We start from the raw sequence: 27,695 nt of genomic DNA, 5'->3' as shown, positions 1-27,695 counted from the left end.
TTAGATTCAGAATAGAGGTCAGACAGGGGCTCAGTGGTAGTGGATGATTGGGCAACTACTGCAGAAGTGATGAGGGAGACAGCTAGAAAGGTATTTGGTCTGACATCTGGAAATACAAAGGAAGACAAAGAGACATGGTGGTGGAATGAGGACGTGCAGGAGAGCATAAGGAGAAAGAGGTTGGCAAAACAGAATTGGGATCGACAGAGTGATAAGAAAAGTAGGCAGGAGTACAAGGAGATGCGGCAGCAGGTGAAGCGGGATGTGGCAAAAGCCAAGGAAAAGGCATATGAGGAGCTGTATGAGAGGTTGGACACTAAGGAAGGAGAAAAGAATTTATACCGATTTGCCAGGCAGAGGGAGCAAGCTGGAAAGGATGTGCTGCAAGTTAGAGCAATAAAGGATGGAGATGGAAATGTGTTGACTAGTGAGGAAAGTCTGTTGAGAAGATGGAGGGAGTATTTTGAGCAGCTGATGAATGAGGAAAATGAGAGAGAGAGAGAGAGAGAGAGAGAGAGAGAGAGAGAGAGAGAGAGAGAGAGAGAGAGAGAGAGAGAGAGAGAGAGAGAGAGAGAGAGAGAGAGAGAGAGAGAGAGAAGGTTGGATGGTGTGGAGTTGGTGAAGCAGGAAGTGGATAGGATTAGTAAGGAGGAAGTGAGAGCAGCGATTGTTGGTAGTTGGTTGGACCAGATGACATACATGAAGATGTTTAGGAGAGATGCAGTGGAGTTTTTAACAAGATTGTTTAACAAGATTCTGGAAGGTGAGAAGATGCCTGAGGAATGGAGAAGGAGTGTGCTGGTAGCAATCTTTAAGAATAAGGGAGATGTGCAGACCTGCAGTAACTACAGGGGAATAAAGTTGATCAGTCACACCATGAAGTTATGGGAAAGAGTAGTGGAAGCCAGGCTGAGAGAAGAGGTGACCATCTGTGAGCAACAGAATGGTTTTATCCCAAGTAAGAGCACCACAGACGCATTCTTTGCTTTGAAAATGTTGATGGAGAAGTATAGAGTCCATGGAGTTGCATTTTGTGTTTGTGGAAAGCATACGACAGAGTGCCAAGAAAGGAATTGTGGTACTGTATAAGAAAGTCAGGTGTGTGAGGGAAGTACGTGAGGGTGGTGCAGGACATGTATGAAGACAGTGTGACAGCAGTGAAGTGTGCAGTAGGAACGACAGACTGGTTCAAGGTGGAGGTTGGACTGCATCAAGGATCAGCTCTGAGCCCTTTCTTGTTTGCAGTGGTGATGGACAGGTTGACGGACGAGGTCAGACAGGAGTCTCCATGGACTATGATGTTTGCAGATGATATTGTTATTTGTGGTGAGAGTAGGGAGCAGGTTGAGAAGAGCCTGGAGAGGTGGAGGTATGTGCTGGAGAGAAGGGGAATGAAAGTCACTAGGAGTAAGACAGAGTACATTTGTGTGAATGAGAGGGAGGGCAGTGGAGTGGTGCGGTCACAGGGAAAAGAGGTGGAGAATATGGTGGAGTTCAGGTACCTGGGGTCAACAGTGCAAAGTAATGGAGAGTGTGTTAGAGAAGTGAAGAAAAGAGTGCGGGCAGAGTGGAGTGGGTGGAGAAAAGTGACAGCAGAAGCGATTTGTGATACAAGAGTATCTGCAAGAGTGAAAGGGAAAGTTTATAGGACTGTGGTGAGACCTGAGATGTTGTATGGTTTAGAGACAGTGGCATTGGATAAAAGGCAGGAGGTGGAGCTGGAGATAGCAGAGCTGAAGATGTTGAGGGTTTTTGTTGGGAGTGACGAGGATGGACAGGATTAGAAATTTGTTTATTAGAGGGACAGCGCATGTAGGACGTTTTGAAGACAAGGTGAGGGAGGGGAGATTGAGATGGTTTGGACATGCGCAGAGGAGGGACATGGGGTATATCAGTAGGAGAATGCTGAGGATGGAGCCACCAGGAAGGAGGAAAAGAGGAAGACCAAGGAGGAGGTTTATGATGTGGTGAGGGAAGACATGCAGGTGGTTGGGTTGAAAAAAGCAGATGTAAAGGACAGGGGGGTATGGAGACAGATGATCCGCTGTGGCGACCCCTAATGGGAGAAGCCAAAAGAAGATTTTTCATTATACTCACTTAGATCCACCCATTAGCTTCTTTCACATGTACCAAGGACTAAGTACGAAAACAGAGGTGCTTGAGCTTTTGCTGTGGCTGCTCCTAATCTGTGGAACAATTTGCCCTTTAAAATGAGGTCAGCCTCCAATCTGGCTACTTTTAAATCTTTAAGAAAAAAAAAATCCTTTAGAATTTCTTAAATAATACTTGGTTAGAAATGTTTTTTTATTTTATTTTTTTTATTAGTAGACTTATTGTTAAGCATTTTGTTAATGGCTTATTATAAAAGGTGCTTTATAAATTGAATTTACATTTTTTGTGACTTTGTACATTCTTGCTGGAACAGGATTGGGCTTTTTAGTTCCAGGAGAAAGAAAACTTACATGGCAGAATACAAAAGACTTCTTTACAATTGTTATATAAATATTGATTACAGTGTTTGCTGCAATTATGCACATGGTGGCCTTTTACCCCAAGGGGAATATGGACGAGTGAAATCCCTGCTGGTGAGCCCCCTCCCATGCATAAACAATAAACTAAAGTTACGCCTGAAAATATTCAAAATGAAAGCTGAATTTCTGACATTACTAGCTTATCTGAATGATATGTCTATATACTTTTTCTGATTTCACACCAAATGTCTTATATGTGCAGTTGGGAAAAAATAAATGGCCCTGCTGTTCCAATACTTTTGGAGGGAACTGCATATTTAAAATTCACTGTGTATGTATGCATATGGGTATTGCTGCAACAATGCTATAGAGGAGCAAAGACCTCTTACAACAGGTCATATCTCGACTGCAGCTTCATCAATTTTCAGGTGAGAAAAAAAAGAAATAATAATAAAAAAAAAGACATATGTCTGAAAGAACAGATACCTCAGCAATAAATCAGCATTACAAAAAACATTTTCAATAGACAATTTTATTTAAAATTATGTTCATCTTTTGATCGACATGGCATTTTTTTCAAACCAAGCTTTAATATTTTTTTTATTGGTTAGTGAAATCATACAGTTTAGATATAAAACTATCATTTATCAAGGATGAGTGTTATTTTTTTATGAAGCTATATGAAATAAAGCATCACTGTTTCTCCATTTCCACTTAGAATCTAACTGCTTCCCCAACTGCCTACCACAAATAGGCCGAATTAACATTGAGCTGGAAATTAATAAATTATTCATATCAGTTGAAGGCTACAGTGAATGCTCCGTCAAAAGGACATATATGCAATACACTTACAATAAAATTACACAAAGACAAATGCATGTCAGGTCCAGCTCATCGTCTGACAAAACCGTCTAACATGTCATGCAACTGAGAGGGCGGAATAAAACAAAACAAAAAATATACTGTATATTATATAAATATCATCTAAAATTTTTTTTTTTTTTTGGGGGGGGGGGGGGCATAGAACCATTTGCCTTGCAAATGCATTCTGGTACATTTCTAATATTTTTTAGATGTGCATGATGAACACAGTCTACTTTGTGTAACGCTGGTTAACATTATGACAAATGCACCACAAAATCACCAGCGATTCCTGGGGCTCCTGAAAAAACACCAGACAATACGATCACAATGCAAAATATATGCTTAGTTCCATTTTTATATGAAAAATGTACTTGAGGAATCTAAACTGACATTCTGCGGCCAGGCAGTGGGACATTTACAGATGAAGACACGTGTACAATAGAATTTGCACTGGGCTGCTAAAACGCCTTTCAGAATATATATATTTTAAACTGAAATGGTGAAGGGCTTCTTTCCTATTTTGTCTTTTTATAGAGGAAAACTCCATGGAGCAGACATGTACACTAAACCACTTATACAGCGAACACACAGCCTCCCAGATTCACAGACATCAAGTGCAGAGGAGGAAAGGAACGAAAGGAATACTTATCGGGAAAAAAAAGCATCTTGTTTTAATTCTACATACCCAATAAACCTGCTGCATACTACGTGGTGTTTCCAGGAGATTCAGGTGGCCTTTAGTTTTCTATGAAGATCGGCATAGCAACAGTACTTTGATGAAACAGTCCTCGTGCATCTATAATAATCTCAGCCTCTCGCTGCACTCCTGAAATACTTAATGCACTGCATGCAATTCTCTGCTCATGTTGAATTACTAAACCCCCTGGGAACCATTGCTCTGAAGAGTCTGGATCATCCTTCTTTAACCACTCAATAGGTATAAAGCAACCCAGACTCACACTCGTCTGCTCCTGTACAGACGCACACAGAAAATAAGTCGGTGTGAAGAACTGAAAATGAGTTAAATACAACACAAAATTGATCATATTTCCTTTTCTATTCTTACACAGTTAATATAATAGCCAAGATCGATTTTCATCTGTATGTAGCACTGCTGCCCCCTGTAGGAATACAAGCACACTGCACCTCAACATCCAGTTGCTCGGCGCTGTCCAGATATGCTTTTATTGCCGGCTTTCAAAAGTTCTCGAGGTAATAATAGAAACCTGTATGCAATTTACTTGCCATGCCTTGCCTCCAAACAGTACCACCTTTTCTCAGCTATCAGAAAACCACATGCTTCACGAGGAGACGCTAACAGACAAGCCACTTTCCAAGCATTACTCAGGATTAAGCCTGGGGGGGTTAGTGCAATTTAATAAGGTCATCTCAACACCTTTAAAAGACAGATATATCCAAACCTTAAACCTAATTTAGTTACCTCAGGTTCAATATTAGCAAACTCTAAATGAGAATTGAATCGCTTTAGATTAGTGCAGTAAAATCATTTTCTATTGCAGTCGTTCAAATTCAAATCTGCTGGCTCGAGATGTAGTGGCCTTGGGACTCGAGACTCAATCACGGTAACTATTCTGCAATGATGATGAAGAGGGAAAACATGCCGAGAGCCTGTTTCCAGGACTGCTAGCAGATTATTTTTTTTTTTTTGCATTTATATTAGACATAATGTATAAGGAGATATATAGTATCTTCTGATGCCATGGCCACAATATATTTAAGTGTTGTTCCTCTTCAACAACAATCCCTTATTTAGCTGTAAATGTGTGTTACCCTGGAAATAAATCTTAGTTTCCTAGGAGATGGTGGCAAAACTATAGAGCCCTCTGCAGCTCATTAGAGCCTGGGTTGTTGCCCTGGTAACATGGGGGTTGTTTTGTTTTTTTGTTGTTGTTCTAGTATGGTGGTCCAGGTCAGTTTATGCTGGTGTCTAGAGAAAGGTCTTCCTAAGAGGTGGCAATTTCCTTCCCCAGGTGGTGCCATCCCTTCTGCTGTTCGAAAGGAGGGAGGTATTCTGAAGTGGAGAATATGTGAAATCTATAGTTTAGACAGGTGATGATATTTCTAACAGGTTCAAATGATGTGCAACAAATAAGTTAGGAATTTATTGATACATAATGTATTATATACACATCTGTACATATACAGTAAGGATGACGACAAACAGATTTTACTCAACAAAGACAACTGATCAGTGGGGGATGAAGTACACAAACCATGTACTCGAGTTAAAGTAGACATACACAGAATAAATGCTTCAGTAAAAATGCTCCCTTTAAACTTTCTCTGTAGTTAATGTATTCTCTGAAGTTCTCTTAATTTTTTTTATGGCTATAATGTTCCAGTTTATGTGAAAAATCTCTAATGTTACTCTTAGCACACAAATCTATTCATAGAATGTTATTAATGAGTCAAGCACTGATTGATTTCTATAAAAAATTATCATGATGTCAAAACCTCAAGAAAATTGCACAAATGAGGCCACGGGTGTTGTGGTGAGTTCGGGTCAGTAGTTTCTTTCACCATTTATTCCTCTCAATGTTCTGCTTGCTGTTGCACTGATGCTGAACTGTATGTTGGTGCTCAGTGGATAAAACCAAGCGCCAATCTAAACAAGTTCAAAACAGAGCGTGCGCTTTACACTAAACGGTGGCTTGCTGTGTGTTTGACCAGCTACGTTTTTATCCATTCATTAATAAAAAGAAATGTAGTTTAGTAAAAAATTTAACTTATTAAAATATTTAACTTTAAAATGTAGTAAAGTTAAAGTCTCCAAATGGAAATACTTCAGTAAAGTACAGATACAAAAAAAGAAGCTACTTAAGTAAAGTAACTGATTACTAGATTTAGACCAAAATGGGTTTTTCTCTGCCCAAAGCTTTTTAGGACGATATGTTTGATTGATTTTAATTTTTTTTCCCCGCTTCATCTCATAAAATCTAATTGTAATAAATAAGACATGATACAGAAAATTGCTAAAATATTTATTGACACACCAAGCTGGCGGTCGACCATTGGGGAATGTCAAAGAGGATTTTTTTGTGTCGGTTGGCTTTAGTTTATTTTCCGCACCGATGGCTTTAGTCGGACAGCATCAGCTGATTTTTGTCAATTCTGCATGTTGAGCAGCGGCAGAGGTGGAAAGTAAAGTACAAATACTTCTTTACTGTACTTAAGTAGATTTTCGTGGTATCAGTAGTTCACTTAACCATTGTTTTTTATTAACTTTTTACTTTTACTCATTACATTTTTACACAAATATCTGTACTTTCTACTTTTAAAATTTTTAATCCAGACTTATTACTTTAGTTTTAATTTATTTGGTCACAATCGATGTTTTTTCTTCTCACTGTGAGCCTTTTTCAGTCCATATTCATTGCGTGGCTTTTTCAACATTCCACAATAAGCAAGACAGAAAGCAACGAGAAGTATGGAGTTAACGTAAATGAGACAGAGGGAGTCAGCGATGTAATCATGACTGAGAACAGAGACATTCCTGATGTCTGTACTTTTGCCATCTCTAAGCAGCGGCGGAGCTCGTCGGCAAGAAAGAGAACTCAGATTTGCTATTTAACTAACAAATTACCGCACAGGAAAAAAGTGGAACACGCTTGTTGTCATTTTTGTCTTTGCAACTTAGCAGACATGATTGCGAAAAAACTACATGAATCCGTTAGCACTGATCGCGGCAGGTGAAAAAAGTGTGCTTGCTTTATATATTAGCAAGCACACTTTATATATTAGCAAGCAAGCAGGTGCTTGCTTTATATATTAATTAGGTCTTCTAGATTCCCTGTTTGGATGCAAAATACAGATTACTGCCACCTGCTGGTATGGGAAAGCTATATTATCTCACGCAAGTGCTGAACGTACACGTGCGGTTTGGTGTGTCAGACGCGCCTGCCTCATAATCAGCCTAATTTGCAGCACAATCGGGCGATGCCGATAAATAAATTTAAAAAAGCCAAAAATCGTCCTGATCGATCGGTCGACCTGTAATAATTACATTTAATTCATTACTGTCCATCACTGAACTGATACCGAAAGAGAGACAGAAAGACATACCATTGCAATTCTTGTTGTCCTTGTCTGGGGCCTCCTCTTCCTCCTTGGCCATTTTAAAATGGAGAAGTAATATTAAAAAATTGTCCCAAAACATGTACAGAAACAGTGTAATGCAAATGAAACGCAGGACATGAATTACCTCTTTCCTCCAGCTGAGCTCATAGAAAATCCTCTCAAAGCACTCATGCATGTAGTTAAACTACAGGCAAGAAAGCACAATCATTAGTTTCTTATAAGTGACATCTTAAAAAATGCTGTTAAAAATTTTGGTTCATTATCATAGGCCCCAAAAAGAACATTTTGAAACATCTGGGCAGGTTATTCTAAAGTAGATAACACTTCAGCCGACTCTAAATAACGCTTCCAGAGCTTCCATCTCCATGTTTGACTGTAGGGATGAGACAGTTTGCTAACATCATCTCTCCTGTTTCTTATCTTACAGAACTTCTGTTAGAGACACAAATGTCACATTTGTACTAATTTGTCCACAAAACTTTCTTCCAGTCATTCACTCTCTACATCTTGTTTGTGCCTTTAACCTAATTTGTTAAATAGAAACCAAGGAAAAATGCATAGGACAATGACCCAAAGCACAATACCAAAGCTTCAATAGAATATTTTACTAGGAACAAACAATGTCCTTTTATTGTAATTCAACTCTTTTTTATTGTTATTATAACAGTCAAAACTTTGTACATCACCACAGCATTCACTATCTCACTTTTCTAATCAATTACATATTCAGCCATTAGTCACCATCAATGAAAGATTGTGTTATTTACATATATTCATTATATGTTGTGCATATTTATATGCACTTGTAAGTTTGCACAACACTATTCGCACTTCTGCTAGATGCTAAACTGCATTTTGTTGCTGTGTACCTGTACTATGCAATGACACTAATAATCTACCCATCCATCCATCCATCCATCCATCCATCCATCCATCCATCCATCCAATTGTCCGTCTGCCCATCCATTCATCCATTTGTCTGTCTGCCCATCCATCCATCCATCTATTTGTCTGTCTGCCCATCCATCCATCCATCCATCCATCCATCCATCCATCCATTTGTCTGTCTGCCCATCCATCCATCCATCCATCCATCCATCCATCCATCCATCCATCCAATTGTCCATCTGCCCATCCTTCCATCAATCCATCCATCCAATTGTCAGTCTGCCCATCCATCCATCCATCTATCCATCCATCCATCTATCCATCCAATTGTCAGTCTGCCCATCCATCCATCCATCCATCCATCCATCCATCCATCCATCTAATTGTCCATCTGCCTATCCATCCATCCATCTAATTGTCCATCTGCCCATCCATCCATCCATCCATCCATCCATCCATCCATCCATCCATCCATCCATCCAATTGTCCATCTGCCCATCCATCCATCCATCCTTCCAATTGTCCGTCTTCTCATCCATCCATCCATTCATCCAACCAATTGTCCGTCTGCCCATCCATCCATCCATCCATCCATCCATCCATCCATCCATCCAATTGTCCGTCTGCCCATCCATCCAGCCATCCATCCAATTGTTCGTCTGCCCATTCACCCAGCCATCCATCCATCCAATTGTCCGTCTGCCCATCCATGCTTACATCAATTCATCCACCCATCCATCCATTTGTCTGTCTGCCCATCCATCCATCCATCTATTTGTCTGTCTGCCCATCCATCCATCCATCCATCCATCCATTTGTCTGTCTGCCCATCCATCCATCCATCCATCCATCCATCCATCCATCCATCCAATTGTCCATCTGCCCATCCTTCCATCAATCCATCCATCCAATTGTCAGTCTGCCCATCCATCCATCCATCCATCCAATTGTCAGTCTGCCCATCCATCCATTTATCTATCCATGCATCCAATTGTCAGTCTGCCCATCCATCCATCCATCCTTCCAATTGTCCATCTGCTCATCCATCCATCCATTCATCCAACCAATTGTCCGTCTGCCATCCATCCATCCATCCATCCATCCATCCATCCATCCATCCATCCATCCAATTGTCCGTCTGCCCATCCATCCAATTGTCCGTCTGCTCATCCATCCAGCCATCCATCCAATTGTCCGTCTGCCATCCATCCATCCATCCATCCATCCATCCATCCAATTGTCCATCTGCCCGCCCATCCATCCATCCATCCGTCTGCCCGCCCATCCATCCATCCATCCATCCATCCATCCATCCGTCTGCCCGCCCATCCATCCATCCATCCAATTGTCTGTCTGCCCATCCATCCATCATCAAAAACTTAATCCCAACCAAAAACCCTTCAAACTTCAACTCCGTAAGACGCTCCAAAACCAGATGTTCCAACTATTGCTATCTACCAAGTAAGAGTATACCAACTACTGACTTTAAGGGTTACATAATTAGGCAATGGGTAAATTTGAGTTCCATCCTGATGCTTAGAGCAGGAAACCTGACAACAAAATATAAACCCTTTCATAAAGAGGGTGTATCCACTGTATGCAACAATTGGCTTAAAACACTACCGATAACATCCTCAAAAACACTCAGTTTACCAATTATAAATTTATTTAACTCTTACACATTAAAATTTATGTGCTCCTGTTCGAAATGCATCTGAGAAAAACTTACATAAGGAGTGAAGATTTTGACCCAGCGAGGTTTTTTCTCCCCTCGTACATACTCGAAGCAGAAAGCCATTCCCTCCTCATCAGTGTCCCACCTCTGCATCTCGGACCATTCGAAAGCTATAACCTGGTTCTGAGGGAAAATAATAATAATCCAACACCACATACACAAAATACATACTTGTAAAAATAAACACAGACAAAAACCTTAACATCAACATATAATAGTGCTGTGAACATAGTAATACACACACACACACACACACCTCCAGCGTTCCATCCTCAGTGCAAGCGTGCAGTTTGAAGTGGTGAATGCTGACAGCAGCGATCACATGACCTCTCCTCCGTGAATCACACAAGCAGTGAGGGAATGCAACTTCGTTATAGCCCTCACACGTGCGTAGCAAATTCAGATACTAAGCAGGAGAGAAATGAATGTATAACACACCTAGGAATCTTTTTATTCCTTAATTTGTATTCCAAGTGCCAATTAAACACTTCACTCGGGACCTACAGGCTGCATGATCATGACATTGCATGATACTAAATTCTATGGAAGCAAAAAAAAAAAAAAAAAAAAAAGTCACAACATGGATGATAGGAACGGTATCTTCACACAACAGGTGTTTCCAGCTCAAAATCCAAGTCAGAATTGTCTGTTATATTATCAAAACATATGCTCTCAGGCAAAGCTGAAAAAAGTCTAACAATGAAGATATTTTCGACAGACAGGGAGGATAGATAGTGTGCCTGCAGAGATGAATGATGAATCTTGTTACCGTGGCCATCTTTCTCTGCTCGGCTAGCTTCTGGAGCTGATAGGCCTTATCCTCTGCTTTGATGAAGCCCTTCTTCACATCATCCTGAGCCTGAGAGAATGAGAAATGAATACCAAAAAGAAAAAGAAAGAAGAAAAAAAAAATCAGCTGTACTCTCAGTTACAACAAAGTTCTCTTGAATTTTCATAAAAATACTAATAAAAGAATTCACTATCAATTATATTATCTGAAAAATATATCTGAAGAGGAAAGAACCAGAATTATTAAAAGACATAAACATGTGGTGAAAGTTCCACGTTGTGTTAGAGCTCTTGAAGCTGCTGTTTCATACTTCACCCAGAATTACACACTAGGGATGGCAAAACTCACAGATTTGCATCGGTGCATCAGCTTAAAGGTTAAAGGATGTGAAACATCATTTTAGAAAAGTGTGCGTTGGTAATGAACTATTAATTTAGATATAATTAGTAGTAGATGCACCATACTTTTAAATGTTTATAAAGTGAACAATTACTTGAAATTTTTAACCAATATTTTATATGCAGATTGATTTCTCCTCACTAAACTGTTGCTACGTGTACATGACGCATCACAACACTACGGAGACCCAGGAGCGTCCTGAGAGTCACATAGAATACAGATTAACATGGCAGAGGTAGAGTTGCGAGAGTAGAGAATAGAGTCACATTTCTATTACACACTGAGCGAAAATTCATAGCTGAAACTGAAACTGTATCTGATCACTCACAGCTCACTGATCCAGTTTCTACTCAGACAAGAATAAAAACTTTACTGTGCACATAAATGTGACTGTTACTGAGTATAAAGAAAACAAGTGAGTTTTCTCTCCTGTAAAAACAGCTTGTATTTTATTTAATATGCTAATAATTAGCAATAACTAGGTTGGGTAAAACTCGATTGTCAAAGTCAGAGTACGAGTACAGAGACAATTAAATGCTGTTAGTAGGTACAAAGTAATTAATTTCTTGATTATTAAGTAATAAACCGATGCTTGTTTATTAGGTTGTTATCATCAGGCATTTTGCACTTTATTGGAATTCCAGTGATTTATTTTTATCATCAGCTTAATGCTTGCACAGGCCTGATAAATTACTTAAAGACTGTAAAAAAGGCTGTTTGCATGTCTAAGGTCAGTGGTAGCAAACTAACCAAATAACAAGGTCTTATTGAACAGAAGAGGTGCTTTGCTTTGCACTAATCATGCAGCTGACTGTGTGCAGAAGCCAGTGGTTGAAGTGGTAAATACATGTAACTACAGGTGGTCTGAGAAGCTATGTGGCAAACTTAGTGCCAACTTGCTAAAAGAAAGCAGCAGTTAAAAATTCAAACAGTCTGTGCTTGTCAGGTTTTATATTTTGATTAGCTGCAATCTCCCGGTTCTCTTTCAGCTGAAGTTATCCAGCTGGATTGCAGGAGGGAGTGTTTAATACAATTCATTTCAGTTCAAATCAATACAATTCAATCAACTGTATACTGCTTTTAACACTGACACTGTACATATTTACAGACTGTACATCTTTTAGTTGTAATGATTTAGGACTTATCAAAGTCTGAGTATAATGTGACTTCAGAAACTTGCAACAATTAAAAGTAAGACAGGAAACCAAACAAAAAACACAGGCCACCAGGACAGCTTCAGTCTCTCACTGGCTTCCATCAAGTGGTGTAATTTCCATGCGCTTTTCAGGATGTTCAAACATTGCTTACGTTTACAGACCTGCTAATTCCAAACAAAAAGTAATCCTGGCCTGGGACTACAGTGAAAATGGAACATTACATTTTGATAAACTATAATTCCCATTACCACAATAAACTAAAAATATGTCTACGTTTTTTTTTTCTTTTCTAGTCAGCCTGGAAACATGTTGAACAAGTGCAACTTCACCATTATTGGCAAAAGCTTTTCAGGGGATGAAATGTTAGTGCCTTCCAAAGAAGCACAGCTACTAAGGGTTTCTGTATAGTTGTGAATAAAGGAAAAAAAATGTACTTTGTGTAAATGTAAGGCAGGTGAAGGAGCTGGGGCTACCTGGGTGTGTGTATTAGGATCATTGTAAGAACACAGAAGAGGTTTAGCTTCGGAGGAGCAGGAAGACAATAATCACTTCGGTGGTGGTTCAGTGGTTAAGGATCTGAGTTTCTGATTGGAAGGTCAGGGTTTAAGCCCAAGCACAACCAAGCTGCCACTGAAGGGCCCTTAACTTAACACTATCTGCTCCTATCTGTTCCTACGCTCTGACCCCAGCTTTCTGACATCGTGGGATATGCAAAAAAAGAGTGGTCGCTCAGTGATTAAGGCTCTGGGTTACTGATTGGAAGGTCAGGGGTTCAAGCCCCAATATTGCCAAGCTGCCCTTGCTCTGACCCTAGCTTCCTAACATTGCTGGAATATGTGAAGAATTTCACTGTGCTGTAATGTACATGTGACAAGTAAAAAGCCCCTTTACCACTTCATAACTTTACAAACAAATTATATTTAAATTGGATTATATGATATAATATAATATAATATAATATATTATATTATATTATAACACAATTTACATTATGCAGATGCACTGGGACACATCATCACTGATGTATCCTGGGGTCATTGCGTGTTTCGGTCTTTCAACCTCAGACACCCACCTCCAGGCGACCCAGCCGGGGTCGATCAGACCCAGGCCTGTGTCCCAGTAGCAATTGCCCACGCTCTTAAAAAACTGGATGGTCTTTGGCTTGTAATGGTCTTTGTTGGTGTACGAAAGCCTGTTCTAGGAACCAAATGCGGAAAATGTTGGTGTCCACACGGACCTATTATGGTGTTGCGCAATGGCAGATAGCAGTGGATCAGTTCATACCTGCATGCTCGTTTTATGCTCTGTATTGTGCGTTTATGCCTTAATGTGAGTACATTGCATGTGTTATTGATGTTCTGTGATTGTTATGGTTAATATTGACAATCTGAGATCTGTAGCGGCCGTAATTTGTTGTGAGAAAATGCGCTAATTAGCATTAGCATCGGCAGCATTATTATACTGAATCGCACGTGTTTATATTAATTGCACGTCATTGCCTGATAACAGCTGTTAAGTGCCATTCATGATGATGTTTGTTTGTTACTCATGTCAGGGTGTTAATGTTTCTAAATATAGCAATAATTATATTTCTTATTGTTCCTATAGACCACACACATTCATACAGACATCATTGCCATGAGATGATTGTTGCAGGTGACAACTCAAAGACTTTAATAAAGGCTACTGTATGAAGAATATCTCCTCCACTGTCTGATTCTCTAACCGGAATCCTGTTCATATTTGGCCGCCTCAACCAGTTTAATTTAGAGGGATAACATCACTCCCACACAAAGTGGTCCTTCGAGCCGGATTGAGAGCAACATTGAACCAATATGGACAAAGCACGAAGTGATGCATCGGAGACATCATCCAGACCTCGGCGCATGACGAATCTGCCTACCCACCTGGGTGATTACAATGTTGGCTACCAACCCGCAGGTGACCCTCCTCCCAAAGCTTCCTCTCACTGTCCTAAACAGCCCCGAAGCAACTCGAGGACAACGTCACACAGCGGTGTCAGCTCTCACTCCAAGACAAGAGGCATTCCATTACGTCCGCTGGTGTTTATGTTCCATCAGAGCTTTCTAGCGTCCAGACTGCTATGCTGGAGGAGACGATTAAACAGAGACAGTATGACAGTTTACGGCAGTAGGCAGAAGAAGACTCACTGATTGATCTGGAAACCCAGAGACTGCAGGCACAAGCCAGAGAGGCCCAGCGCATGCAAGAGGAGGCTCTAGAGGCAAAGGTGGCCCTGTCAAACCACCTAGAACGACGGCGTAAGCTTCAACTAGCAGAGACTGAACTTGAAGTGGCTAAGCTTGTCTCTTCCATGCTCTCTAACTCTGGTTCAACCACTCCAGTTTCTGCAGACTCTGGTTCTCCCAGCACACAACAGCTTGCAGCACAGTGCAACCAGACTTGCTCACCTCAACTCCTGTCTCCCAAGCCTCTGCAGCCCCCCTTCCATTCGACAGCTGTGACATCAACGCTGCTACCCTGCCTTACCAAACAACATGGTCCTGATGGTTCTGCGGTGTCCCAGCCACCACCTAAACCACCACAGGTGGACTCACCAGGTATTTACCCTGCAGGTATGCCCTTCCACACTGCACTGCACCCGGTGTCACAATCGCTATTATCGCCACCCCCTAATATAGCACCTTCTGCTTACACTGCTGCTCCAGTACACCCTGAGTCATCAACATTGAACGTGCCACCTCAGCCATCAGCAGTGTTTCCAAGACCACGTGCTGTGAACCCTATAAGCAGCAGCATGCCCGCTGTGACACTTCCAGGTCAGTCACGACTCCCTAGCTCTAACTATCAAGCAACGACAAAGGCACTTAAATCTCCTGGTGACCATCAAGCTGCTCCATCTGAGCCCTTTCCCTCAGCTGTCTACTCACCTTATCCAAACCCAGAGCTCCTGTATGCATCAGCTTATGGCATTCCACAGCCTACCTTACCAGTTTTCGAGAGTGGTGCTGAGAGTGACTTTGCATTGTTCAAGTTAGCGTTAGACAATTTGTTGAGTAATCACAACCATATCAGTGAACAGTACAAATACCATGTCCTCATAAGTCATTTAATACTCCCCAGTGCTCATCAGCTAGCTAAAGCCTTTATGTATCACCCGCAGCCTTACTCCGCTGCGCTGCAGGCACTTCAAGACAAGTATGGACAGCCAAGACAGCTTGTTCAATCCGAGTTGGGTGCCATCTTGAACACTCCCCCTCTTAGGTTGGGCGATGCCAATGCCTTTTAATCATTTGCTTTGTCAGTCCAGTCCCTGGTGGGTATGCTGAGAACTCTTGAGGGCCAGAACGGTTATGAGCTTTTATGTGGTTCCCATGTAGACCGTCTCTTGAGAAAACTGCCACCAGCCTATCGCGACAGTTTTGTTGAATACTGTCTAAACCGGGGTATTCTCCAGATGGGTACCGACAAGACCTATACACTCCCTGATTTCGCAGGCTGGCTCCAAATCAAGTCCCAAGCAAAACGCATCTCTAGTCGAGCCGCGGCTATGTTCCAGAGTGAAACTCCCAAGGCCCCTAATAAAGGCTAGAGGAACACCGCATCCTAAAGTGCATCCGAGGCCAGTCCTCCTGACATGTGAGAGTACAGCAAAGGATTCTAAGCTGCCAGCTTCAAAATCCAGTTCCAAGCCTAAGCCATATTGTCCCCATTGTGACAACAGAGATCACTACCTCAACTCTTGTGAGACATTCAAAGGGTTGACTACGGCCCAGATTGTGGATTGGATTAAAGATGGTAAACGCTGCTGGAGATGCGGACGGTCACATGCAGTAGAGTCTTGCAACCTTAAACGTCCATGTAAAATCTGTAAAGAGCCACATCTCACAGTTCTTCATGACTCCATCAGTGACAGCAGTAGATCCGTCCTCACTGTCAGTCTCCCATCTACCCAGGTTTACATGGACAGGCCAAACCGTACACCCAGAGTCATGCTGAAGATTGTCAAGGTCCTCCTCCATAATGGACCCTACACAATGGAAGCACATGCCGTTCTTGACGACGGGTCAGAGAGAACACTTGTGCTTTTCCCTGTCGTGCAGCAGCTCAAGCTTTCTTGTACGCCTGAGGTACTCCATTTACAGACTGTTCGACAATGTCATACGGAAGTTGTAGGTTCGTCTGTTTCCTTTGAGATCTCTTCAGTCACCCGACCTACACAGAGGTTCACTATCCACCATGCCTTTACTGCGACCGGTCTAAGTCTGGCAGAGCATAATTATCCAGTAGCGGCGCTGCAACAAGCCTATCGTCATCTGAGAGTTTTACCTCTTCCTCCTGTTGACGGAGTCAAACCGCTACTTCTTATAGGTTCGGACATGCCACATCTCTTAGCACCAATACGGCCTGTATTCCGTGGCCCAGATGGCGGTCCAATAGCCGGACACAGTTGGGATGGTCTCTTCAAGGCCCCATGAGCCCCAAGCAGCCCTCACGGCGTTATCAGCAGTGCCTTCATATCACCACCACTCAATCACATGACGATCTGATTCGGCACGTTGAACGACTCTGGTTGGTTGACACTCTACCATACAACGAGAAAATGGTCACTAGGTCCAAGCAAGATAAAGATGCTCTCGCCATGCTCCAGAATGACACCATCAGGGTGAACGTGGCTGGCGTTCAAAGGTATGCTACGCCTTTGCTCCGACGCATGCCTATGACTACGCTTCGTGCAGAAAGGGATGCTGTCCTTCCCAGTCTTCGAAGTACCGAGCGCAGACTGGCACGAGATCCTGCACGGGCGAAGGCCTACTGCAATGAAATCAGAAAGCTGGAGTCCGCTGGATATGTAGCCAAGATAACCACAGAAGAAGCACACAGAACCTTAGAGTCCTGGTTCATTCCGCACCACATGGCACATCACAATGGAAAGGACAGGATTGTCTTTAACTGCTCTTTTCAGCATCATGGGCAGGCTTTGAACAGTCAGCTACTTTCTAGCCCTATGCTGGGACCATCATTATTAGGTGTGCTTCTGAGGTTCCGACAACACACTGTAGCTGTGAGTGGGGACATAAAGGGCATGTTCCACCAGGTATGCCTGCTGACTAAAGACAAGTCAGTGATGCGGTTCATTTGGAGAGACATGCAGAAAGACAAGGAGCCTGAGATATACGAATGGCAGGTGCTCCCATTTGGAACGACATGCAGTCCATGCTGCGCTATTTATGCCCTCCAGCGCCATGCCCAAGAATACCAAGACGATTATGGTAATCTGGCTAAACTTGTTGAGAATTCCTTCTATGTAGATAATTGCCTGCACAGCTCTTCGAGCTCTGATGAAGCTAAGGAAGTGGTAAATGTACTTCGTAAGCTGTTGTCAGAGGGAGGCTTCGACATAAGACAATGGGCCTGCAATGTACCTTCAGTCATTGAGCATCTTCCTGCAGAAGCTCGATCCCCTAACAGTGAATTGTGGTTGACCAAAGCAAGTATGGACCTACAAGAACTCACTCTAGGCCTACGGTGGAATTGTCTCACTGACACATTAGGCTATAATCTACGCTCTGCCGAGCCTTTAGAGCCTACCATGCAAAACATGTACAAGACCTTGGCCAGCCAGTACGACCCATTAGGTTATATCATTCCATTTACTACCCGGGCTAAAATTCTCATCCAAGACCTCTGGAAGCAGAATTTGGGTTGGGACGAGCCGATAACACCTCAACCGCTAAAGGAGAAGTGGCTGACCTGGCTAAGAGAGATTCCTAATCTTGCTCAGCTACAATTCCCTCGACCTTACACCTCAGCATGTGCTGATCACCCTAGTGCCATCCGGGACCTCCACATCTTCTGTGATGCGTCGGAAAGAGCATATGGCTCCGTGGCCTATTTGCGCACTACTGATAATCAAAGCCATGTCCAGGTCGCCTTCATTATGGCCAGATCTAGAGTGGCTCCCAAAAAATGCCTCTCCATGCCTCGTTTGGAACTGAGCGCAGCCCTGACTGGTGCTCAGTTAGCAAAGGTCATTCAGACGGAGTTGTCTCTTAAAATCTGTACAGTTACCCTCTGGTCCGATTCAACCACTGTGCTGACCTGGCTGGCATCTGAGTCCTGTCGATACAAGGTATTTGTAGGGACTCGAGTTGCAGAAATCCAGACCCTCACAGACACAGCTGAATGGCGGTACGTCGACTCAGCTCACAACCCTGCTGACCACATCACGAGAGGTCTAACACCGACACAGTTGGCAAGTCCCCACCAGTGGAGTACAGGACCAGATTTCCTCCTCCAATCTTCTGACCAGTGGCCATCTACACCTGTCATCGAGGTAGAACCACACAGCAGTGAGTTACGAAAAAACGCATTTATTGGCACTGTCACAGTTTCCAGTCATTTAACTCTGGACCCTAATCATTTTGACACATGGCTAGAGCTTGTTCAGGCCACTGTCAGGTCCCTACATGGGGCGGCTGCTGGAGACAGTGACCTCCCTCCGCAAGCTGATGATTATGTTGAAGCCGAGAAACTTATCCTTGCTCAAGCTCAACAGGACTCATTCTCACAGGAAGTTCAAGCCTTGAAGACTGGACAGCCGGTTCCAGCTAACAGCTGTTTAGCATCCCTTGCACCGGAGTATGATAAGAACACTGGCCTCATCAGAGTAGGGGGAAGATTACGTCGAGCAATTGACCTCGATTTGGACTCCATCCACCCAATTGTGCTAGATCCCGGTTCTGAACGAGTGCTAGCAGAATTGCGTCGCCAGTATTGGATACTTCGAGGCAGGGAAGCTGTACGTAAACATCAGCGCAAATGTCAAGGTTGTCAGTTCTGGCGTGCCAAGCCTGAAGTTCCCCAAATGGCCGATCTTCCATCCTGCAGGTTGCAACTTCACCAACCTCCGTTCTATTCCACTGGGGTGGATTGTTTCGGCCCCTTTTCAGTCAAGGTTGGTCTTTGCCATGAAAAGAGATGGGGTATCCTCTTTAAATGCATGACAACCAGATGTGTGCACCTTGATCTACTGGAGCACCTTGACACCGATGCATTCTTACTCTCTCTGCGTCGCTTTGTAGCACGACGTGGTAAACCCATGGAATTACTCTGTGACAATGGTACTAATTTTGTGGGAGGAGATCGAGAACTACGTTACACCTTTGTTGACATGTCACCCAAACTTCAAGAGCTGCTTGCTCCTCAGAAGATCAGATTTCAACACATTCCTCCTAATGCTCCTCATTTCGGAGGAACCTGGGAGCGTGAGGTCAAATCTGTAAAGATAGCATTACGTGTCATTTTGCGGGAGCAGGTGGTTCCAGAGCCAGTACTGCAAACCTTGCTAGTGGAGGTTGAGGGCATCCTAAATGCCAAACCACTGGGATATGTATCCTCTGATGTTGCAGACTTGGATCCAGTGACACCGAATCTACTTCTAATGGGCCGACGCGATGCCTCCCTACCTCAAGTCTTGTTTGACTCTGCCAACCTGATCGGGCGACGCAGATGGAGACACAGCCAGGTGTTAGCGGACCATTTCTGGACGGCCTTTATTAGAAATTATCTTCCAAATTTGCAGAAGAGACATAAGTGGAGAAAGGATGGAAAGGAGCTGTCCGTGGGCCAAGTGGTTCTCATTGTTGATTCGCAACTTCCTCGTGCCCTCTGGCCTGTAGGCACAGTGACTGAGACGTTAGCGGGACCGGATGGAAAGATACGCACTGCTCGTGTCAGAGTGCATGATACATCCTACACTCGCCCTGTGGTACGACTGATCCCGCTACCTAGGCTTGAGGATCAGCCTTAGACACTGTTGATAGGCTTTCTTGGCATTACAATAATCCTGTCGGATAATTGGGGGCGGCTGTGTACGAAAGCCTGTTCTAGGAACCAAATGCGGAAAATGTTGGTGTCCACACGGACCTATTATGGTGTTGCGCAATGGCAGATAGCAGTGGATCAGTTCATACCTGCATGCTCGTTTTATGCTCTGTATTGTGCGTTTATGCCTTAATGTGAGTACATTGCATGTGTTATTGATGTTCCGTGATTGTTATGGTTAATATTGACAATCTGAGATCCGTAGCAACCGTAATTTGTTGTGAGAAAATGCGCTAATTAGCATTAGCATCGGCAGCATTATTATACTGAATCGCACGTGTTTATATTAATTGCACGTCATTGCCTGATAACATCTGTTAAGTGCCATTCATGATGATGTTTGTTTGTTACTCATGTCAGGGTGTTAATGTTTCTAAATATAGCAATAATTATATTTCTTATTGTTCCTATAGACCACACACATTCATACAGACATTATTGCCATGAGATGATTGTTGCAGGTGACAACTCAAAGACTTTAATAAAGGCTACTGTATGAAGAATCTCTCCTCCACTGTCTGATTCTCTAACCGGAATCCTGTTCATATTTGGCCGCCTCAACCAGTTTAATTTAGAGGGATAACATCACTCCCTCACAGTTGGCATTAATGGCTATGGCTAAGCTCTCAGCAACTGCCTTAAGCACTTGGTCATGGTGCCAACGATAGCGCCCGTCTCCAAGGGCTTTTGAGCAGCTTCTGAGGATATGTTCTAGCAATCCCCTTCCCAAACAAAGTGAACAGGAAAGTGTCTCGCTTTTTCCACCCCAGAGGTGGTGGTTTGATGACTTGGTAAGACATTATAGATGCTTTGGTCTAAAAACCTTACGCTGCCGAACATTAACCCATCTAGTCCAAGCTCCTTGTTGTCGCAATCCCACCATCCGGCTAGCTCTTTCTTCCTCCACGCCTGCCCGCACTTCCTGCTGAACAAGGTCTTCCCATTCTTCACCTTGAGCATGGTCGATTCTCACAATCGGGAAGTAGCCAAAGCATGCACGCCCTTTTGCTATTGCCCCCACCAGTGCCTTGCCCCTCAACCATGACTCAGCCACTTCTAGGGATTTCTCTGCAATCCATTTCCTATCTGTGCCACCTTGGGATCTCTAGATGCTACCCATGTTCTTAACACCATGAACTCTTCATTAAGACTACTCATCGGGAGGTGCAGAATATTACTGGTGCCATAAAAAGCAGTACTGCTTAGGCTTTGTGTTAAACCAAGCCACCTTCGCAGGTAGATGCTCATCCTTTTTCCCCAAGGCCTAAATTGTTGTTATTGGCAATTACATAATATAATATATTATAATATTAAATAATATATTGAACAATATATAATATATACTCTAACCCTTGACTTATTTTACATGCTACTCATTAACACAGACTGACATGTTTCATCTAAATGTTCAGCTGGGTGGACATTATGTACACCTTCATACATAAAAATCTTCATGCACTTACTCTTTCTTTATTTTGTGAAATTGCATTAGATTTAAGTCTGTTTACCCCCCCCCCCAAATAAACAAACAAACAAACAAACAAGAAAAACACTGAGAACAGAGCTCTCACTGCCCAAATAAACCCCTATTAGCTCCCCAATTAGAACCCTGTTTGTTGCATTTCCCTTTTTGTCCACTAGCTGTACTACTTCCTCTACTAAAGTGAAGTGGGTGAGTGTGCACACTGCAGTGTGACTGCAAAGCCTCTAGAAAGCAGAGCAAATCAACAGACCTTCAGCTTATTTCTATCAAAGAGCAACACTGTTTAAACCTCTGGTCACGCTACAGGTCCACCTTCTCTCAGGGTAAGAGGTAAGTATACCTCAAGGTTCTTTTCTGTTCTGGCGCCGAGGTAGTGGAATCAACCTCCCCTAGATGAGTGCCTGTCTATCTCCAAGTGACGGGTGAAGAGCTACCTCTTTCTGAACCACTTGATAGATAAGATAAGATAAGATAAGATAAGATAAGATAAGATAAGATAAGATAAGCCTTTATTCGTCCCACAGTGGGGAAATTTCTCTGTATAAAATTATATTTAGCACTTTAACAGGTCATATAAAGGTCTTATAAAGGTCATTTGGTGTCACCCAGAAAAGGATGGTTTCCCTTCTGACTCAAGTTCCTCTCAAAGTTTCCTCCTTATAGCATCCCAGGGAGTTTTTCCTTGCCACTGTCGCCACTGGTTTATTTATTTAATTTAAAGAAATGTTTATAAATTATTTTCTCCTGTAAGGCTGCTTGGGGACAATGTCCATTGTTAAACGTACTCTACAAATGATTTAATTCGACTGAGCTTAAAAAGCTTGATAAATTTAACCTCTCAACCTTCACACCTGAAGGAACAGACACCACAGGTATTACTGCGTGTGTTCAAGACTGAGGAATATGTCCTTATTATTTTCTGATACTTATTTCTCAAGTTTCTTTGAGTAACCCATAACGCTGTTGCCAAGAAAAATAAAAAAGCATGAGTTTTGGAAACCTGTCTGTGCTTATATGATTTCTGTTGCAACTGGAGTTAGCGAGCTCTCCCTTCACCCAGACTCAACGCGTTTCAACGGCTTGTATCTAAACAGTAGCTGACCAAGAAAGTCCTTGTTCACTGTCTTCCTCCTTCCTTTCACAACTACAGTGGTACGTTGACCTACGAGTGCATTAATGTACGAGGTTTTCCGAGGTATGAGCGGTCACTCGGTCGATTCTTTTGCTTTGTTACGCGAGCAAAAAATTGAGGTACGAGCTTGAGACGCCGCTGCTACATGGCGAAGCGAAGCCAGAAAGCGAAGATTGTGACGAAAATTAAGATAAGCAAAGAAGAAAAAGTAAACATTTTAAAGTTTAGGGATACGTAGTGTACAGGAGTGATCGTAAAAAACGAGTTTTCCCTCCGCCTCCGCTTATCGCCTCTACCACCCCCCCCCCCAACCTCGAAAGTGATATAAAGTGATATGATCAGAAACTGACCTGGTGGAAGCAGTAATGTAGAGCTAGAGGATTCTCCTGAAGAAGCTCTTGCTCCTCTAAACTGAAGAGCCACTTGCGCAGAGACAAACAGGTCCCTGGAACTGCAGACGTGTAATTCTGTACATACAGCTTGTGGGGGAACTCATTAGGGGCCAACTTACGAACTGAAAGACCACCAAACAGAGGGAGTGATAAGAGGATATCAACTGTGTGATTAATCTAGAGCAACAGAAGAACAACTTTTTTGTATTACTTTAAAAGAAAGAAAGAAATGCTTTAACTTTGTTTTGTGTCACTAACAGTTTAACAGCAATTATTGCCCACTGAATTTCATATTGTCTTATGCTATTTTCACATTAACTGCATGTTTAATAGTCTAATGTCCGATGGCACCACATCCCTCAGCCGGACAGAAGAAGAGTAGAGGCCTTGGGTGGATCAAGTGATGTCTAAGTGGGAGTCATGTCCCAGATTTGCATGAGATCAGGCAGAAAGCTGGTTAAATCTAAGTTCATCTTGATTAAAAACTTGCCCCTTGATTATAAATTATCACATTCATCTAACACAAAAGTTGATGCGCGCGCGCGCGCACACACACACACACACACACACACACACACACACACACACACACACACACACACTCACTCACGGCTGAAGTGAAGGTGAACTGAAAGTCATTGTGGATATTTAGTGGCACGGCCCTCCGACAATGCTACAACTCTGGCAGGCAAATCTGGTAATATTGATTTCCCTTGCAATTTAGTAACAAAAGGTGTTAATTAAATCCCTATATTCTATTATTCTAGTATTCTATTTCTTTCTTTCTTTTATTTTATTTTTTAAAGGGTGGGGGTTGATATCAAAAACTATTTTCCTGCTCACCAAAGGAATGGTTGATCACTTCAAAAAGCATAAAGTAATTGGCCATGATGCTGTCCATGCCAACCTTCATCACTAGGGCCTGAAGAAAGAACGGCAAAAAAAGCATATATATAAACAAGGCATCAGTGACATTGATCAGAGAGTGACAGGTTATATGACATTTTTAAATAAAACACAGAGTTAAGCCCATTTCCTCTGGTTCGAATCCCTGCACCTTGAGAATCTGTTCTGTGAACCAGACAAAACTGTGGCCTGCAGAAAACTCTGCGAACGCTGGAAAGTAAAGGACAGTGCTAAAAATAAGACAGGCATTGCTGTGCTCTTGACTGAACAGTCTAGAAAGAATTTATTTTTAATGAGCTGATTTGAACATACAGACAAGTCCTTAGTATTTGGACCATTTTAGCCATGTTACAGCACCTACAGCACGGTTAAAGGCCTTTGATTAAGAGTGGCAGCTTGGCGATACCAGGGCTTGAACCCCTGGCCTTGCGTTGAGTGACCTAGAGCCATAACCACTGAGATACCACTAAGATACCACTGAGATACCACCTCCCCAGGGATTTTAACAAAATATTGCAATAATCAACTCTTTAAATTGAGTCAACTTTCACAGCTCAAATGTAATTGAACATACTAACAATTATAAATATGTAGATTATTTTTAATACGTAAGTGCAAATCTTTTGCATTCTGAGGCCTAGTGTTGCTGTCCAAATACTTATGGGCCTGCATTTTTAGTTACCTGGTAGACCTGCTCAGTGGTGCCATTTTTGCGCACTCGAACAGAAATCGTGGTTTTATCTGGCAGTGCTATTCGCAGCTCCACATCAGTTACACCATTATAGTTCTGAAAAACACACACACACACACACACACACACACACACACACACACACGGCTTTCAGTAAATAACCTTAGAAAAGGATCCAAGATTTCAACACATTCACATTCACACACACACACACACACAGATACACACACACACACCTCGTCTGACTCAGAGAGGAACTCTTGCATAATGTCGCTTTCTCCAATCACCTTTACTGAACACACTAAAGACAGAAATCAAGGCAGATGCAAAAGTCAGAGATCAAATGTTATACCATGGCATTAGTTTTATCAGAAATATCTATAAGTTTTTCCTGTTAGCGTATCTCTTACCTTTCTCCAAGTATTCCTCCAGGCCTCTCCGACGAGTATCCAGCTGCTGGTCAGAGAGAGAGAAAGGCCATTTTCCTGGAAGTTTGGGAAACGAGTAAGAGGCAAACTCTCTCTTCAGGTTCTGGTGCAGGATGGAAAATTCCCGGTAGCGCTTTGAGCACAACTGTCTGCCAGATATATACACATTATATACCTGAGTGTGGATAAGAGAGGGAGAGAGAGAAGAGTGAGTGAGTGAGTGAGTGAGTGAGTGTGTGTGTGTGAGTAATAGAGACTTTTTTGGCTCAGGTTTTGGCCACATAGGGTCAATATTATCCGAATATTATCAGAAAAAAGTCAGCTGATAGTGAGGAGGGAGACAATCCGCTGACTTCATTCAACTAGCTAAAAGACACAATAACACAAATCATACAATAAAAACACACTTACTGTGAACGCTTCATTTGCCACATTGTTTAGTTAGTTAGCATGCTAGCAGGCTAACCTCAGAGAAGCCTCCAGCACTGGGGGGAGTGAGCTAACGCACACCATGACCCTCTGCAACTCTATAAGTTGTAAGTGTTGTAAGTTGTAAGTCTAATTCCAGCGAAAAATTAATGAGTGAACGAAGACATCAAATGGTTTTAGTCCAGGAAACCCCCCTTAGATTTAAATTTCCCCATAGAAATCATAGTAATAGAAAAAACACTGCCAAAACACGATTCCAGCTGAATGTGTGTTACTTTTCAATTCGAAGGCAAATTGTAAGAGAAATGTATTTAAAGACTAAAAAACTTCAATATCTTTGGTTTGGGTATTCAAATAAGTACAACATTAAACACCGACCAGGCGTAATTTTAGCGCAGACTGAGAACACCCCATGAGAGCTGCAGTTTTGGAGATGCTCTGACCCAGTCGTCTAGACATCACAACTTGACGCTTGTCAAATTTGCTCAAATCCATACGCTCGCCCATTTTTTCTGCTTCTAACAAGTCAAATTTGAGTACAAAATCTTCACTTGCTGCCTATTTCATCCTACTCAATAACATTTCCCATAATGAAGAGATAATCAGTGTTATTCACTTCACCGCTCATAATGTTTCAATGCTATGCCTGATCGGTATATATCACAATGTTATATAATAAAAGATATACTTTATGCTATTATATTCTATATAATATATACACAAATATATAAAACACTATAATAATTCTATTATAATAGTATATGTACTATATTACTATATACAAAGCCTGTGAATAGATTGATTGGTAAAACATGCAGCTTTGTTTCTATGCAATAAAAGCAAAAACACACAAGAATTAGACAGTGAATGTCTGAAAGCCCCTCCTTGAACTGCCACCTTAACGTGGTGGAGGGGTTTGAGTACCCGAATGACCCTAGGAGCTATGTTGTCCGGGGCTATATGCCCCTGGTAGGGTCTCCCAAGGCAAACAGGTCCTAGGCGACGGGTCAGACTAAGAGCGGTCCACCGGGCGACCGTGACGTCGCCCGGTATGGCGCAGCCGGGGCCCCACCCTGGAGCCAGGCTCGGGGTTGGGGCTCGTATGCAAGCGCCTGGTGGCCGGGCCTTCCCCCACGGGGTCCGGCTGGGCTCAGCCCGAAGGAGCGACGTGGGGCCGCCTTCCAGTGGGCTCACCACCTGCAGGAGGGACCGTAAGGGGCCGGTGCTGAGAGGATCGGGCAGCAGTCGAAGGCGGGGGCCTCGACAACCCGATCCCTGGACACGGAAGCTAGTTCTAGGGAGATCTAGAGATAGTCGGGATCACCTCTACGCACGGCCTGGGCTCTGGAACCACACTCCTGAGAGAGGATGGATTCTCCACCACTCTGGAGTTGCCCATGGTGAAAGGCGTCGGGCTGGTGTGGGTTTGCTTATAGCCCCCCAGCTCAGCCGCCATGTGTTGGAGTTTACCCCGGTGAATGAGAGGGTCGTTTCCCTGCGCCTACGGGTCGGGGATAGGTCTCTCACTGTCGTGTGTGCCTACGGGCCAAACGGCAGTATAGAGTACCCGGCCTTCTTGGGGTCTCTGGGAGGGGTGCTGGACAGTGCTCCGACTGGGGACTCCGTCGTTCTACTAGGAGACTTCAATGCTCACGTGGGCAGCGTCAGTGACACCTGGAGGGGCGTTATTGGGAGGAACGGCCCCCCTGATCTGAACCCGAGCGGTGTTCAGTTATTGGACTTCTGTGCTAGTTACAGTTTGTCCATAACGAACACCATGTTCAAGCATAAGGGTGTCCATCAGTGCACGTGGCACCAGGACACCCTAGGCCGTAGGTCGATGATCGACTTTGTGGTCGTTTTATCTGACCTGCGGCCGTATGTCTTGGACACTCGGGTAAAGAGAGGGGCGGAGCTGTCAACTGATCACCACCTGGTGGTGAGTTCGATCCAATGGCGGGGG

General features: G+C 42.9%; 2 protein-coding genes across 2 annotated transcripts in view; one reads left to right on the top strand and one right to left on the bottom strand.

Moving 5' to 3' along the window:
* Positions 1–2,987: 2,987 nt before the first annotated feature.
* The window catches only part of snx27a (sorting nexin 27a), a 35,623-nt gene continuing 10,915 nt past the window's right edge, over positions 2,988–27,695 (bottom strand). Inside the window, exons 3-13 of the mRNA XM_083543310.1 lie at positions 25,286–25,478; positions 25,112–25,176; positions 24,867–24,971; positions 24,122–24,200; positions 23,237–23,400; positions 10,826–10,915; positions 10,313–10,462; positions 10,051–10,179; positions 7,558–7,617; positions 7,419–7,461; positions 2,988–5,367 (exon numbers count right to left, since the gene is read on the bottom strand). Of these exons, the coding sequence (XP_083399436.1) occupies positions 5,300–5,367; positions 7,419–7,461; positions 7,558–7,617; positions 10,051–10,179; positions 10,313–10,462; positions 10,826–10,915; positions 23,237–23,400; positions 24,122–24,200; positions 24,867–24,971; positions 25,112–25,176; positions 25,286–25,478 (1,146 nt within the window). The 3' untranslated portion in view covers positions 2,988–5,299. The remainder of the gene's footprint in view (positions 5,368–7,418; positions 7,462–7,557; positions 7,618–10,050; positions 10,180–10,312; positions 10,463–10,825; positions 10,916–23,236; positions 23,401–24,121; positions 24,201–24,866; positions 24,972–25,111; positions 25,177–25,285; positions 25,479–27,695) is intronic.
* LOC310728164 (uncharacterized protein) lies at positions 13,584–16,927 on the top strand. The gene is made up of 2 exons (XM_083545348.1): positions 13,584–13,731; positions 14,011–16,927. Exon 2 carries the CDS (start codon positions 14,627–14,629, stop codon positions 15,671–15,673), a length of 1,047 nt encoding a protein of 348 aa, XP_083401474.1. The 5' UTR covers positions 13,584–13,731; positions 14,011–14,626; the 3' UTR covers positions 15,674–16,927.

Source organism: Silurus aristotelis (genome assembly GCF_946808225.1).
Source record: "Silurus aristotelis genome assembly, chromosome: 6".
In the NCBI taxonomy this organism is placed as follows: domain Eukaryota; kingdom Metazoa; phylum Chordata; class Actinopteri; order Siluriformes; family Siluridae; genus Silurus; species Silurus aristotelis.
This window is presented reverse-complemented; position numbering and strand designations above follow the sequence as displayed.

What these genes read in the sequence shown, in the direction of transcription:
- LOC310728164 (XM_083545348.1), top strand. Translation starts at nt 14,627, where the DNA reads ATGCAAGAGGAGGCTCTAGAGGCAAAGGTGGCCCTGTCAAACCACCTA.